This window comes from Urocitellus parryii, chromosome 3 (assembly GCF_045843805.1).
Source record: "Urocitellus parryii isolate mUroPar1 chromosome 3, mUroPar1.hap1, whole genome shotgun sequence".
NCBI classification, from domain to species: domain Eukaryota; kingdom Metazoa; phylum Chordata; class Mammalia; order Rodentia; family Sciuridae; genus Urocitellus; species Urocitellus parryii.
In genome coordinates this window covers 215,939,875-215,956,480 of record NC_135533.1, presented here as the reverse complement: position 1 = coordinate 215,956,480, position 16,606 = coordinate 215,939,875, and the positions used below count along the sequence as shown (strand labels likewise).

General features: G+C 49.5%; 1 protein-coding gene across 1 annotated transcript in view; it reads left to right on the top strand.

Annotated features, from left to right (window-relative positions):
- Nucleotides 1-8,274: 8,274 nt before the first annotated feature.
- LOC113201280 (putative adhesion G protein-coupled receptor E4P) overlaps nt 8,275-16,606 on the top strand; it is a 28,471-nt gene continuing 20,139 nt past the window's right edge. Inside the window, exons 1-4 of the mRNA XM_026414934.2 lie at nt 8,275-8,339; nt 14,784-14,869; nt 15,400-15,450; nt 16,167-16,313. Of these exons, the coding sequence (XP_026270719.1) occupies nt 8,275-8,339; nt 14,784-14,869; nt 15,400-15,450; nt 16,167-16,313 (349 nt within the window). The remainder of the gene's footprint in view (nt 8,340-14,783; nt 14,870-15,399; nt 15,451-16,166; nt 16,314-16,606) is intronic.

Genomic DNA, 16,606 nt, shown 5'->3' with positions numbered 1-16,606 from the left:
ATGCAGCTTTCCCTATAGTATTCTGATTTTTAGTTGTTTTGGATCAATATCGAGGAGTGGGATAGCTGGGTATCATACGGTGGTTCCATTCCTAGTTTTTCAAGGAATCTCCATACTGCTTTCCAGAGGGGTTTCACTAATTTGCAGCCCCACCAGCCATGTACGAGGGTACCTTTCCCCACATCCTTGCCAGAATTTATTATTTGTATTCTTGATGATTGCCATTCTAAGCAGGGAGAGAGAAAATCTCAGTATATTTTGATTTGCATTTCTCTGATTGCCAAATATATTGAAAAATTTTCCATGTATTTGTTGGCAATTTGTATTTTTATTCTTTTGAGAAATGTGTGTTAAGTTCATTTCCCCATTTACTGATTGGGTTATTTTGTGCTGATTTTTGGAGTTCTCTATGTATTCTGCATATTAGTCCCCTGTCAGAGGAGCAGCTGCCAAGGATCCTCTTTCTGTAGGTAGTCTTCACACTCTTGCTTCGTTTGCTAAGCAGAAGGCTTCTGGTTTGATGCCACCCCACTTGCTGATTCTGGGTTTTATTTCTCCAGCTGTGACACTTCAGTACATGTGTACAGTGTGTACTGACCAAATCAGGGTGATTAGAGTTTTCATCTTACCACGACTTCACATTGGGAGTGTTCAGCTCCGTCTTCTAGCTCAACAACAGGCTGCCGTGCACCAGTCACCCCACAGTGCTGCAGAACCCTGTGTTCTCGCACCCAGTATCCAACGTCCCCTCCCTTCTCAGTCCCCAGTAATCACTATTGTGCATCCCACGGCTCTTTGAACACCCACACGCGAGTGAGAACCTGCAGGACCTGTCTTCTGACTTTGGCTTTTTTCGCTAGCCACGATGACCTCCAGTTCCACCCACGGTGCTGCAAACGGCAGGTTCCCTTCTGCTTTAGGCTGAACCGCACCCACTGTGTGTCTATCTGAGTTCCCATCAGCAGGCCAGTGGGTGAGACTCTGGTGGGTTCCTTTGAACCCTGTGATCTCAATTGTCACCACTAGAGGGGGGAAGAGGCGACAAAACGGCAAGGTTTCTCCCCTTGTGACAATGGCTGTCGTGATCCAAACAATTCATGGTCCCTCCCAACCCACAATACTTGAGAAACATTTATTGACTGTCTACACTGTGCTTTTATCTCTCAGAACATTAAATAGTAGGTGAAAAAATATTGAAAAATTGAAAAGTAAAGGTTTTAGGACTCAGAACAGTTTCAAATGTAAATATTTCATTCATCCTCAAACCATGATTATTAAAATGGTAACTTCCAGGTTCTAATAGAAGTTAACCCCATCAGTAATATTACAAAATCAACTTATGGAGAAAAAAAATAACCATTAAAAGCAGTATTCAGCCTTGGATGGGGGTGTAGGTCCACGGCAGAGTGCTTGCTGGGTTCTCTCCCTAGCACCCCCAAATAAAATTTGCTAAGCAACCTTAAAAAAGAAAGAAATCCCACCATTTTCAGGAACACCCATGAACCTAGAGGACACTCTGCTGAGTGAAATGAGACAGACAGAGACAACGCCGAGTGGTCTCACTGCATCGCCCATCTGCAGTTCCCATCAGCCGACGTAGTGGAGGTCCCAGGAATGGAGGCCGAGCAGGGGAGGGGGCGGGCAGACCCCGGGGCGGGCGTGGGTCAGAGGCACAGAGTGGAGTCAGGATGATGAGCCCAAGGCTCGCCCATGGGGACTGCAGGTCACAATCACGCAGACTGGAATTTGCTGAGAGAGGATTGGAGGGGTTTGTCTCACACACACACACACACACACACACACACACACACACACACACGAGACAGCTCCAGTGACGGTGAGGTCAGCCTGGCTGAAAGCAGAGGCCGGCGTGGGGGTTTGTGCTCAGAACTTCCGGAGTGCTCTGCGTAGGGGGTGAGGGTGGCAGGGTGAGGGTAGTCCTGGGGAAGGCTGTGACCCCGAGCCCTGGGAGCCCTGGAGCAGGAGTCGCCCGCCAGCACCAGCCAGGTTGACCCGGGGGGGCCCCCTAGGCCGTGCCAGTCAGTTCTTGTCCCCATGGCAATGGGTGGTGTGCGGCCTCCAGGTGAGGGGGTTCTTACTCTGCCATGCCAGTTCTCTGGAGAAAGCAACAGGGGGCCCCAACAGTGTGGACCACACTTCCATGACCATTCAATAGGAGAAAGCATTCCTTAAATTCAGGAGCACCTTAAGTACCTGTTTGAAAGTCAAGATGCTACAGTTTAGAGCAGCATGGAACGGTTCTTGTCTAGCATTTGATTCATACCATGCCTGTATGATTATGCCACAATGAACCCACCTGTCACTATAACTATGATGCACTAATGAAAACACAAAGAGAACTATACAGAAAAAAACAACCTTGATGAAACAATAAACCTACTCCTAAATAATCCACGTTTCAGCAGGGCACGGCGGCTCATGCCTGGGATCCTGGCAGCTCAGGAGGCTGAGGCAGGAGGATCACACATTCAAAGCCAGCTTCAGCAACTTAGCAATCTCTGAGCAACTTAGTGAGGCCATGTCTCAAAATAAAATATAAAAAGGGCTGGGGTTATGGCTGAGTGGTTCAGAATGTTCCTGGGTTAAATCCCTGGCGCTGCCCACCCCTTGCAAAAAAAAAAAAAAATTGTGTTTCAGATGCTGCTGCAAACTTCTTAGACATTCTGGAAAGCCTTCCTCTTCCTAAAGATCTTGGTGGTCATTTAATATCCCCACTGATTTGCTGAGTGTGGAAGGCAGTGGTTTTCATAGTTGTGAACATACTTTTAATATAGTGCTTTTAAGCTTAGAAATATGTCCCTAAATAATGCAGCACAGCAACTCTTTAGACAGCATTTCCATCACATCAGGCATTAACAGTAACTAGAGATGAGCTAAGGTGGGAGGGAGCATGTGCCCAGGTGCGTGTACCCGCCACACCAGCTCACATCTTTGGACTGTAGTACCTCAGGCACACACTGTCTGTAATGGTGCACGGGTCCCCTCTCCTCCCTAGAAATCTTACACACTTGACCACTGGGGGTCACTCTCTTCCTGAAGTGTGCTGATGTCAGAGATTCTCACGTTGAATGGATACCTTGGTCCAGGTGGAGGATGCTCCTCCTGAGAGGGTTCCAGTGAGATGGAAGGGGCAGATGTTTTCCTGGCACGTGGAAGATCATGGCAGGGGAGGAGGTTTGGAAAGGACAATCCGGAATTCTGTTTCAGTGAAGGTGGAGATGCCTATTTGGGGGGAATATCCAGTAAGTAAACAAGTGTATACATTTACTCAGTTAGGAACTGAGTTAGGAGACCAAGTCTGGAGAAATATATTTGAAAACTATCCATGTACAATTTGTACATAGAAGGCAAATGAAAGTGGACCTTCAGAGTTGACCTTGACAGTGACCTTGATGAGCACAGTTTCCTTGCCATGGTACAAGCTAAATAAATGGTACAGGCTAAATCCTGACCAGAGTGAGTTTGAGGAGAGAATGGGATGCAAAAGGGCAGATATAGCAAGATTTGGCAGCTCCTTCCAATAGTTCTCTACCAAGAGGAGGAAATAAAGAGGACCACATATTTGCAGCCAACTCCAGTGAGCTGTATGACTCTGGGAAGGCCCCTAACCCCTCTGTATCTCAGTTTCTTTACCTGAAAAACGAGTTCCTAATAGTTGTTAAGAACAAAATGAGTTAGTAAATGCAAAGTCTGCTGAACAGTGCCAAGGCACAGAGCAAGCACTGAGTAAAGATGCTTTATTCAGCACCTTGAATCATCTTGAAGGTTTCCCAGCCCTTATCTTTTCCTTTTTTCCTTCTTACCGTCATCTTCAATTTCTTAGTGTGTGGCTGCATTCAGCAGGTCAGAAATGTTGGCTTGGTCTGTCAGGTACACCTGGTCCCTGCTCCAAGGAGCACCGCCGGGCACTGGAGTCACCCGAGGGACTGCTGCTCATGTGTCTGGGCATTGATTCTGGCTGATGGCTGAGGCCTCAGCTGGTCCCTGTGTCCACGGCGCCCACACGTGGTCTGTCTATGGGGCTGCGTGGCTTCCTCACCACATAGCAGCTGCGTCCCAAGAACAGGTCCAAAGAAAGAAGTGGAAGCTCTTGCTGTCTGAAGAGCTGGACTTGGAAGCTTGCTTACAATATCTTCCATCATTTCCTATTAGCCAAGGAGTCACGGAGCCCAGATTCAAGGGGAAGGGACATAGACTTCAGCTACAGGGAGAAGAATGTCAGAGAGTGTGTGGCCATGTTTTGATACTACCTGAGGCACCAGGCACACTGGGCAGGAGGGAAACACGGGTGATGATCTAACCTGCAGGCAGGATCCATTGTCATCCAGGGAGACAGCTGCAAAGAGCATTTGGAAGATACACCAAGCAGCACCATTTTGGTCTCAATCTGGGCTGCCATTCTGTAGGACTCGGATTCTGGACTCTACTGGATTTTTCACCTTGTTCCTGCACCACATTCCTGGCCAGTCCACACACTGGATATCGCTGTTGCAAGGGGCGGGGGTTTGCCAAGAAACAACCCTTTATCAACACGGGTGAGGAGGAAGTGGCATTTGTGTTGTGTGCTTCGGGGCCATGTGGTGGAATGAGGGTGCTTCCGTTTTTCTTGAAGTGTGGTTTCCTCTTCCATGACAGTTGATAAGAGAGGTTGGTTTCTGGCTAGAACGAACAGAGCTGATGGGAGGGTGTGGATTCGTTACCGACCTGGGAAGAAGCAGCTGGCTGAGTGGGATGAGTTAAAACGAGGAGGATACTTATGTAGGTGTGAGCAGGTGTGTAGGAAATGGGTCCAGGTAGGCGCGTGCTGGATCTTACCCCTCCTTGGCCTGAAGGGTTACAGCAGTGCAGAGGGGGATTTAGTCTGCAAGAGAAGAATCCAACCTGCTCAATGTGTGGTTCCCGCAGGGAGGAGGGAGCTGGGAAATGAACACCCACCTTTGGCCCCTCCAGCCCTCCTGCCCTTCTAGGTCTTCCATTGGCCAAACTCGGCTGCAGGACGGAGCACAGGAGGGGCCGGTGATGACGTTTGTAAATACAACCTGTCAGTGCAGAGCAGGGTACAGAGGGTGGGGAGCAGATTCATTTTCACAGTGGTCCAAAGTGAAGTGTTAGAGAGTCGCTAAATTCTGAGAGGGGACTCCATCATATCAAACCTTTCCTAGAGTGAGTACCTGCTCCCTGAGTTTGTGGAAGGGCCACGGTTCTGTGACGTGCGTACCCAGGCAAGGTGAAATGTCCAAAGTGGAGTGAGGAGAGGAAGGTCCCCGGCAGACCTTATCTGATGGCTTCTGCATTTGTTATCTCTTGGTTTGTTCACTGCTCAGGGGTCACTTTACTGTGCGTCTGTATCTCTCTTGGTGGCCTTGAATTCAAATTCTCCATACAGACAAGCTGAGGGGAACCATCAGTTGACACCAATATAGACCCCTGTTCCAGAAGGACTTCCCTGGTTGGCTGCCCCTCGGCTTGCTGGTTGACATTGGGACCAACTAGTGTTCCCCTGGCTGTGGTTGGGAGGTGACGGCCCCCAGTACCAGGGCTGACAGCGCAGGTGCAAAGAACTCCTTCCAGTCCACCACGGGAAGCAGATCAGTTACCTCGGGCTTTGTAACAGACCACCCTCCCCATTTACTTTTCCCCTTGGAACAGTTTTATTCATGTTTAAAATCATGCAACAATTCGTAAGTATTGCATCCTTGATGTCCCCACTGAAGTGTGCCCACAAGTGTAGGCCAAAGTGAGAGGGGTACACAGATGGCACCACCAGCATCTCACACACACACACACACACACACACACACACACACACGCGCGCGCATGCGCGCGCGCCAGATGTGCAGGCCCTAAAGCAAATTGAGCAACCAAGATGCCTACACCCCTGAGTGTACCTGTGCCTTCAGGGAGAAGCCAGGCCCTTTCCACTCTCTGGGCAAATGCTGATAACGACTGTCTCTCCAGATGATGACCAGGGCAGGAGAGGGGCAGCTGACCTGTCCCCAGTCAGGCCACCTGGGGCCTGCTCCTTTAGATGGGCTATTTCTGCTTGACTTCAGAGTTGGGGATGGGGAGGAAACAGGAACTGAGCCACAGAGAGTAAAGGGTCTCTAACCCAGGGGTGTCCCTGTGTGGAACGGAGGTCTTCCTGGGAGAGGACCCAGCCCTGGCTGTGAAGGACACAGACACTCTGGGAAGGGCAGCCACAGATGGCCTCCACTGGCCACTCTGCCTGTTCACCTGAGTCTCCTGCGTCCCGGCTGCTGGCCTCATCCTCCCAGGTCACTCCACACTCAGCTTCTGCTGGCCCCAAGAGGAGGGGCTCTGTGTGCCCACCCCCCAGGGAAGCCCCCTGTTGCCTGCTAATTCCGGGCTCAGACTTCAAGGAGATGGGGCAGTGGGCTTATTGCTCAACGCACGCTGGCTCCAATCTGAAGCAGGAAGGGAGGGACACGGGGTGTGGTGCGGTACTCAGAGGGCAGACACTCATCAGGACCGGAGACAGTCACTACAGCCCTCATCTCGGTGCCACACAGAGCTGCCAAGGACCCCCAGGCGCTGGGATTCCTCTGTTTTTGAAAGCTCTTGCAGGTAACCACTGCAAACCCTAAGACAACCTGCCCCCGTGGGCCCAGCCCAAGGCTCTCCGCATCTCATCTTCACGGATATTTGTTTCTAACACTGATTCCCAGACAACCCCACACCTGCTAAACAACCTCTGATGTTTTATTTATTTTATGTCTTTTTTGCCCATGATTTTGTGGTGGGATGGGCCTTTGTTCTGAGGTGGACCGGCTCGGATGGCCTGTGATGGGCTCTTTCTTGGGTCTGTGGCCATTTGGCGGGTTATCGAGTTGAAGGGGTTGTTTGACGTGGCCTCTCTCACACATCTGGCAGGCTGGCCACCGAGGGAAGGGCAGCTGGGGACCGTGCCTTGATCCTCACCAGCGTGGCCTCCTGCAGGCGAGCACCTTTCCTCCCCATCAGCTATTGCTCATTGGTCAGAGCCAGTCGCGGCCAAGCTCAAGCCGGGGTGGGGACAACCACGCTCAAAGGTGGGAACTCTCCCATGGCCTGGGCGGGCACCATGCACATGCTGCACTGTGCTCCGAGCACCCAGAACTTGATAATGACAGTCTTTTTACAGACATCTGAAGGGTGTCAGGAGTTCCTCCTGGGTTGGGGCATTTCGGTTTTGCATTTTGAAGAAGTGATACTCTCCACTTCAGAACCTTTTCATGTGCCCTTCAAAACACCATGTGGCAAACACTTTTGAGAGTCGCAGGGAGGTGCTCACTACCGGCCTAGGAAGATTGTTTGAATATTTTATTGCACAGACTCATTAATTCATAGAATGAAGTGGGAAACAGAAATGAAGATGCTGCTGTTGGGAATAACAAGGCCTGTGTCAGAAATGTTCAGGACGAGCAGGAGATAGCAAGGTGTGTCTTTGGGTTTGCCAAGGCAAGGGGTGTCTGCCATATTTGTGCTGGAGTTTACTAAAATATGAACCCAGACCCGTTTCCCAGCCCTACTCTAGAGACCACTGAAGAGACTGACCAGCCTAATTGAGGACTGTGATTATATTAGGTGGGCCGCCTCGAAGACCAAGGGTACGTACGAGTACTAGGGTATTTCCCCAAAATGGTCACGTGGGAAAGGGACCACGGGTGCCAGGTAACACAGAGATGCCCTGTCTCCCTCCCACACTCTGTCCTTCAGCTCTCACACTAAGAATTAAAGGAACCTCTTCAAAGTTGGATCCATTTCCTTGGAATTGATGGGAACTCACATCACTCTGTTATCTTCCCCTCGCTGAGTACCATCACCACTTCCACATTTATTTCCAAGGCCCTTGTGATCCATCTGGGAAATGCACTGTTTAAATTATGGTGAGGAAGAGAGAACTAATGGGTCTTGCATTATGCAAATGCCCCAGCAAACAACCCAGCCCTTTTGCCCAACCACAGGATTCCTTGGGAAACTGCTAGAGATAAGTAGGGCAAGCTTCCTCTTTCGCTAGCACTGAGAAGTTACCCGACGGGGTGAGAAGCAAGGACTTTCCGTCTTTGAGGTAAGCAGGTCCTGGTTTAGTAACTTCCCATGGCAAATGGATGATGTTCTGCTTGTGATCTTAGCTGGCTCTGGGAGGGTCAAGTAGGACTTCCACGCCATGTACCTTAGCTCTTGCTGCACGGGCGTCTTCCTCGTGTTCTCTCCTCCTGCTTGGTCAAGGAGTGTGGGTGGTGTGATGTGGCAATGGGGAGCTACCGGGGTGCTTTGGCACATTCGGGCGAACTGTGCGTTCAGGGGCTTCAAGAGAGGTGAGATGACAAGACTGCAGGAAGAAGAATCTAAAGCAAATGTGGCTTAGAGCCAATTTGTTGTTTAAATGAGGAAAGAGGGTCAAAGCTCAGGTCTACTGAGGTCAGGTGAGGGATCCACAGCTTCCACACACCTTGCCTCCCCCCGCCCCCCCCCCCCCCCCGTATGGACACATCAGGACAATTAAATGCCAGGGTCACCTTGGAAGGCAGTGTCCTTTATTCACGGACAGAGGCATTTACAGGCTAAGCTCTTTGAACCAGCTGGGGAGGACCCCTGGAGGCCTGGCTGTGAGGTCGGCCTGGTGGTCACAGCGGCATTGCTACAGAGGAAATAAAGGGACTGTAATTCTAAAGCATCACAGGCTGCAGGCAGTGAGGGTCATTCTCTGAGACTTGGTTCAGTTCTCTCTCTGTCTCTATCACGTAAATGAATTTTCTCTTTTTGGCTGTACTTGACCTTGAACCCAAGGCTCCGGCATGCTGGACAAGCTTGCTACCACCGAGCGCCTCGCCCAGCCCCGTGTGGTGGATTTTTTACATGGGATCATGGCTCCGAATTTTTCCAGTATTTACATCATTAATGGCCTCAGCTGCTCTGACTCACATTGTCACCTCTTCCACATGAAAACACTAGCCTTAGTTAGATTGTTTAGATGGGGACTGGGGAAAGAGCTGTCCACCTCTGGTCAAGGGCTCTTTACATGAGAGTTTCAGACCCACAGCACATTCTAGGGTGGCTCTTTCTGAAAGGAGGAGAAGCATGAATCCCAAAGGGCCAAACAAGTGAGGGGTGGGGAGGCCCTCGGAAGTGCCCAGCCAACTCAGGGCCAGGACTCGGCCCCCAGGGTCCAGTCAGGCACTGCTGTCCCAGGCAGAGTGCCAGCAGGCGCCTCCTGGGTTCTGTGTTGGGAAACAGTGAGTGCAGACGTCTCCAGCCAGAGCCTGGGGTCTCCGGCTTTCCCTAGTGTCTTGGGTTAGCGTCTAGCCTAGGCGCCGGGCTGTGTGCCCTCGGGACACGGTCCTGCCTGAGCTCTGGAACTCCGGCAGACTTAGCTGGGTGTTTTCCCAGCAGAGGGAACTTGAAGTGAGGGATGAGTTTCCTTAAACCTCAATTTCTTCACCTGTAGAGTGGGGAGATGATTAAGATCTCAATCATTAGCCGGTTGTCAGATTTCAATGACAGAAGGCTCACCTGACTAAATACTTCGTGACTGAGCACTCAGTAAGGTGCTTGGCCCACGGTGGAGCTCTAGAAATGATTTCAGGAAGTGGTAATGGAAGGGCTGAGAGAAATATTTGTAGCAAACTTTGATTGACACACAGGATTCTAACTCACAAGATGCTGCTGATTTGTGGCTCATCAAGAACCAGGGATTCCAGCCGGGCTTGGTGGCATGATGGGGAGGCCGAGGCTGGAGGTGGCAAGCTTGAGGCCAGCCTGGATGACTTAGTGAGATCCTGTTTAAAAAAAAAAAAAAACACATTAAGAAAAGGGGTGGGGATGTGAGGCAGTGGTAGAGGATTTGCCAGCATGCATGAGGCCCTGGGTTCCATCCCTGGGACTGCAAAATAAATAAATAAATAAGAGGTTCCACGGAGGCCTCCTCAGACCACGACTTTGTTCTGTGGGGACTTCATAGGACCCTTGTTAATTCTCATTACCACTACCAGCGAGTAAGGGATCAGACTTTAGTGTGAAAGATGTGGCTGTAATTAGAGTCAGGGAAGGTGTGTGGGACACATGACCATCACCACCACCCTTATCACTGTCACCATCACCACCATCACCCTCACCACTACCATCACCGCCATTACCATAATCACCACCATTACCACCATCACCACACAACCATCACCACCATCACCATCATCACCATCACCATCACCATCATCACTGTCACCATCATCACCATCACCCTCACCACTACCATCACCATCACCATCACCCTCACCACTACCATCACCGCCATTACCATAATCACCACCATTACCACCATCACCACACAACCATCACCACCATCACCATCACCTGCTGGAGTCCTGCCCCACTGGGATCCAGGGGGTCCTGAAGGATGAGTGGTGTTGGTGCAAGGGATGAGACAAGGAGCAATCTCCAGAGAGAAAGCTCTAAAACTGCTCTCTCTGGGTCTCTTTTTATTCTGCCTTTTCTCATCATTATGGGTACAGAATCATTAATAAAATGCGTCATCAATTTACAATTTTCAGATTTCCCAGGATGTAACATTTCCTTGTTTAACAGATGTAAACTACGTAACCGGACCCTATGTCTCCAACCTGTCATTAACCTTGACGTTTAAAGCACACCTGTGCTTTATTTCTAAGATCCCCTCTAAAGTCCCCTTATTACAATCTTATAATATATTCTAGGTGCCTACATTCATTCTCATAAAACTGGTTGAGCTACTTTCTCAGAGAGTTTCTTTGTTCCTTAGTCAAAGTACAGCAGTTCTTAAATATTTGCAATCTTTAACTAAGGGCAGGCTCTGTATGTCAGTCCCCCTGTGCTGACATTAACTGTGCTTATCATAAATCCCTGGGGAGGGTAAAGGAGGGTCTGGAGAAGGGAAGTGTGTTTTTTATTAGCCTTTTCTCCCCCGGATGAATACCATAACCCATCCTCAATCAAACAGGCTATAGATGGTGGGCTTCATGCAATAGGCATAATAACTATCTGCTTAGGCTTTTTAAGAGACTGAAGCTATGAGCTTGGTTTCTTAGTTGATATAATCAATTGTGATGCCTAAAGTTCCTGTAGCTTTTCCCAGAATGATTGTTGATATTTTTCTATTTTGACCTCAATGTCCTGAGAGATAGTAAAACAGCCTTTTAAATCATGAACCACCTGTTATATTTTTGGCCACCTAGAATTTAATTTGATTTACCAATAAGTATACTCATGCCTTCTGTTAGGTTTATGAGTATAAAATAAAAAGTCCCAATTATATATAAAAAAAAGGGTCTCATGGTTTTGGTTTCCCACAAGTGCAGTCTGGCCAAACACTTTCATCCTCACTGTGACCTTGTCAAGACAGAGGGAGGGGGACCGCCTTGACCAGTCACCATCATCACTATCAACACCACCATCATCACCTTCACCACCACCATCACCACCATCACCCCCATCATCACGACCATCACCACCATCACCATAATCACCACCATCACCACCATTATCATGACCATCACCTTCATCACCATCACCACCACCACCACCACCACCACCACAAACATTATGTCACATCTGCCATCGCCATAGCCATGATTTCCCCCTCTAATACAACCATCACTATCACCTCTCCATTACCATTACTACTACATCCACCATCATCACTGCTGTCACCATCAGGACCATCACCACCACTGTCACCACCACCACCATCACTGTTCCGAGTCCTCTTCAGTCCTTGCCATGTGCAGGCGGGTGCTGCATGCTACGGAAGGTCATCTCACATGCAGTGAAGTCTGTTCTTCTTGGCTCCATTTTGCAGATGAGAAGCAAAGACCAGGAGGCTGTTTTATCAGCTGCATTGATGTGACCAAAATACCCGACACAAACTATTTAGAGGGAAAGTTTACTTTGGTTCACAGTTTCTAAGGTTCTGCCCACGGTCTACCAACTCCGTTGCTCTGGGTCCAAGGTGAGGCCGACCGTCATGGCAGAAGGAGGAGGTAGAGGACAGCAGCTCAGGACGTGAAAACCAGGAAGCAGAGGGCTCTGCTCGCCAGGGGAGAAATATAAAACCCCAAAGTCAAGCCCCAGTGACCCACCTCCCCAGCCACACCCTACCTGCCTCCAGGTACTGCCCAGTTAAAGCGTCAGGGGATTCACCCAGGGATCAGGTCACACCTCTCACGACCTAGTCATTTCATTTGTGAAAATCCTTGCGTTGTCTCACACATGAGCCTTTGCAGGGGACACCTCATATCTGAACTGTAACAGAGGCAACATCACAACTTCAGGACTACTCAGCTGTAGCTGCAGACCTGGGGCTCAGGATCTCCTGTGTACTGATGTGTGAGGCCAGCGCCCCGTGGGCGACGCTCTGGGAGACAACTGCTTTATCAACAGGCAGGCCCTGATGGATCCCAAACCCGGAGAGCAAAGCAGAATGTGCCCATCCAAACAGGAGCAGGGAGGAGGGTTCAGCAGCCAAGGGAAAACGTGTTTGAAAGTCGTTTTGTTTCCTTTCCCATGGAAACACTGAATGCTTTATTGCTAAGGCAATGCCCCAAATTTAGAATTACAGTTAATAAAAAGAAATATGAAGTCACTCAGACATCTCCCGTTAACATCTGTGATTGAAGCGTGCTATTCTCTATCGGGCTCTACGTCCTGTGCTGATCTCAGGTGCGTCCAGGGTGGTTCTGAGAGCCCGTGTGGCACTGGTTCACGGTTTCCAGCTGTTGGCTCGGGCGGGGTTTCCTTCCACCTACTCAGCCCCGTCCGTCTCCGTGGGCGGCTTTACCGCTTCCACTTGGGTGGATTAGCAGGTTTGCACAGCACTTTGTCTTGGTGTAGGCACCAGAACTTTTCTCCATTCACATGCTCTCAGGAGGGTGCTTTTTAAATTTTATAATGATACCCATTAGGCAAACACAATGCCTTTTCCCGCATTTGTTATTGGTGCTCTATGGTTGTACACACTGGCAGGATTTGTGGTTACATTTCCGCACCTGCCACCACATAACAATACAATCTGGCCAGTATCACTCCTGTACCTTCCCCTTACTCCCCAAGTCCCTTTTCTCTGCTTGTCTCCCTTAGATTTTTCATGAGGTCCACCCCCCACAACCTTTTTCTCTGCAGCTTCCATCTAGGAGAGGAGACCCTTGACTTCCGAATCTGGCTTATTTCATGTAATATATCGTGCTCAAGTTCCACCCATCTTCCTGCAAATGACATAATTTCATTCCTCTTTATGGCTGAATAAAATGCCTTTTAAAGTCTTGGAAGGCTCACTGAGGGTGAGGTAGAGCACTTCTACTATTATGACCTGTAGAAATGAATTTTTGAATATGAAAGACGTTCATTTGGTTCAAGAGGCAAAACAAAATGGTGAAATATGAGTTTCCTGGATCCACAGCTCTTTCTCAATGGCAATTGTTTTTGTGAATTCTTACGTTTGCTTTGGGAGTATTTTATGCAAACACAGAAGCACAATATGCTATGCCTTCAGTGCATTTGTTTGTGCATGTGTGTGTGTGACGTTGCACAGAGTGTCACACATGCATAGATCTCACTGTATACAGGATGCTAACATTTTTGCAAAATGGAGAGATATTTTTCCTGTTACATAAATGCATTATTAATAAATGTCTACCTATTTCTAATAGTTTATAGTGTGCTGGCATTTCCTACATCTCTCCTAGTTTTCACAAATGTTAGCAGGCAAACTGCCTTTTGGTATTTATTTATTTATTTACTTAGTAGTATATTTCCATGATCATTTCCCCGCCCCCACGCCTTCTTGTTCTGGAACCTTCTGAACATGTACGAATGTAGCAACAAAAGCATAGTGAACCCCGCGGACCCCTCGCCAGCCCCAGCTGTGATCCGCTGCCAGCTGATCTTGCTTCCTCTTTATTCCCGCTTGCTGCCTAAAACACTCATTCTACCTAATTATTTCTTAGGTAAATCCTGGTCATGTTTTTATTTCACCAGCAAATGTTTCAGCACGAGTCTCTGAAAGGTCAGGATTCTTTAAAAATACTCACTCAATCATGCTTGCAGCTTCTTTGGAGCATCCACATGAATCGACAGATGAGGAAACCAGGGTGAATGTCCCCAGGAAGAGGAACTCTCTTCCTGAATCTTGTTCATGACTAGCATGTGTTGATGTCCTTTAGTGGCCTTCAGTGACAGTGTGCACTGATCAGATCCAACCTCCTGTGACCTCCCTCTCCCCACCTGCAGCACCTGACCTCTTGCAGTCACTACCCTGTATTCAGGTCACTTTTTTAGCTTCCACCAAGGAGAGAAAATATGCGGCACTTGTCTTTCTGTGTCTGGCTCATTTCACTTACCATAATACCCCCAGCTCCATTCATTTCTCTGCACGTGTCAGGATTTCCTTCCTCACTGGGGCTGTAAGATTGTGTGGTGCATATGGTCCACGTTTCTTCAACCATCACCCAGGGACTCCATACCTGAGCTATGGTAGGCTGCGACATAGCAAGCCACACAGCGATGGGCGCCAGCTGCCTTCTGGGTGGGCTGTTCATTTCCTGTGGACGCAGACTCAGAAGCCATAGAGCTGGATCACATGTAGATCTATTTTTAGTTTTTCGGGGGAACTTCCACACTGTTCTCCACATGGTTGTACTAATTACCTTGCCACCAACAGTCTGGGACTTCTTTTTTCTGCACATGCTCACCCTGTGACCCTCACAGGCTGGTGCTCTCGGGATTTCTCATTGCAGGAGCTCCCGCATCCTCCCCAGAGACCCTCGATCGCTGCTCCCCGAGGCCGGTGCTATGGAAAGCAGGTGGCTGGCCCTGCTCTCAGGTGAGTGCCGCAGAAACCCTACCTTTGTTTTCTCCTCTCAATGTGTCATTTCCCACCTCCAGCTGCACGTGCCTGTCGTGTTGTGACCTCACATTCTAAGTTCCTTGGTGGGATCCCCAGGGAGCCCTTCCAACAAAAGGTTCTGGGGCAACTGCAAAATCCAAAGGAGACCAAGCAGCACAAGACCTTGACCCAAAGCTCACATTTTATGCAAAGAAAAGCCTCAAAATGAGTCACTGGTGAATACGCAAAACAGAAAGCTAAAATTGTAGGGGAAAAAACCTCAGAGATCTTCAGGACATAGAACTGTGCGAGGTGTCCTTAGGCTTGACCCCAAAATGCGTTCTGTAAATGAAAGACTGATGAAGCAGGCTTCAAAATTTACAATTTTGAAACACACGCTAGTCATGAACAAGATTCAGAAACCTGAGGCGGGGATGGCACATAGGCCCAGGAATCAGGCAAAGCCGGACGGTACCCGGAAGAGCCCAGGGACCCCATCAGAACTAACCCTCCTGTGTCTGTTCCAGCTGTCAGTGTCTTGCTGGCTTCATCAGGATCAGAGGCGCAGACTTCTCGAGGTGAGTCTATGGCCAAAGGCCAGGAGGAAGGAGATTGGGACCTGGAAGGAGTGTCTGGATGGGACCTGAACATGGGCCTTTTCAGCCAATGTCATGTGCACAGTTCTGTGGGGCATTAAATGCACTCTCCTGCTGTGCAGCTGTCCCCACCATCCATCTCCAGAACCTTCTCATCTTCCCCACTGAACCTCTGTCCACTAACCGCTAGCTCCCCTTCCCTTCCACACTTCAGCACACTTTCTGTCTCTGTGAATTTGACTGCTCACGGGACCTGCTTCGAGCAGAATCACACAGTATTTGTCTGTCTGTGACTGGTTTATTTCACTCGGCATAATGTCCATGTTGGAGGGGTATTAGAAGGTCCTTCGTTTTAGGGGACCCACTCTGGTATTCTAGGGAGGCTACGCCATTTTGCATTGCTACCAGCAGTGCACAAGTATCCCAGTTTCTCCATCTCCTCACTGACGCCAGTTTTTACTTTTTAAAGTAATAACAAAGCTGGGTGTTTTTTACAGAACACCAGTGCTGGCGGTCGGCAGTGGCAGCGCTGGTGTCGGGGGCAGAAGTGGGAGGGGCGGGCGTTGTGAGCTCTCTGCTCAGCAGTGAGATGGACACTCAAAAGCTTCCCAAGAGCACATTCTTCTGGGCGGCGCCTCTGGTCCATCGTAGGTGGCCAGTGAGGGAGTGCTTCCCGGATGAGTGGATGGCAAGGGAGTGATCGGGTTCTGTGATCTCTGCAGATTCCTGCCCTCCCTGCCCTAAGACTGCCGTCTGCTACAACAGCACCCACTGTGTCTGCAGAAACGGGTTCAAGTACTCGTGGCTGGGGAGGATCTTCCACACCTCCTACCTCAAGTGTGACGGTAAATGACTGTGAGGTCCACTCCTGCCACTCATTAGTGATAGCTGTGCTGCGCCAGGCACAAACTCAGAGCCCATAAAAAACCCAGAGCTCCTCAGAAGACCGATGGGTGAGGACACTGTTTTCCAGGGGACTTGTCCCCGAGTCCTTTCAATAGAGAGAGCAAGTGTCAGTCACTGGCCCAGGGCAGCTTCTATCTGGGTCTCCCTGGGGTTTGGGGGCTCAGCTCAGGTCTGTCAGCAGAAAGATGGCGGGACACACAAGACCTAAGCCAGGACCCCCCTGGGCTGAAGC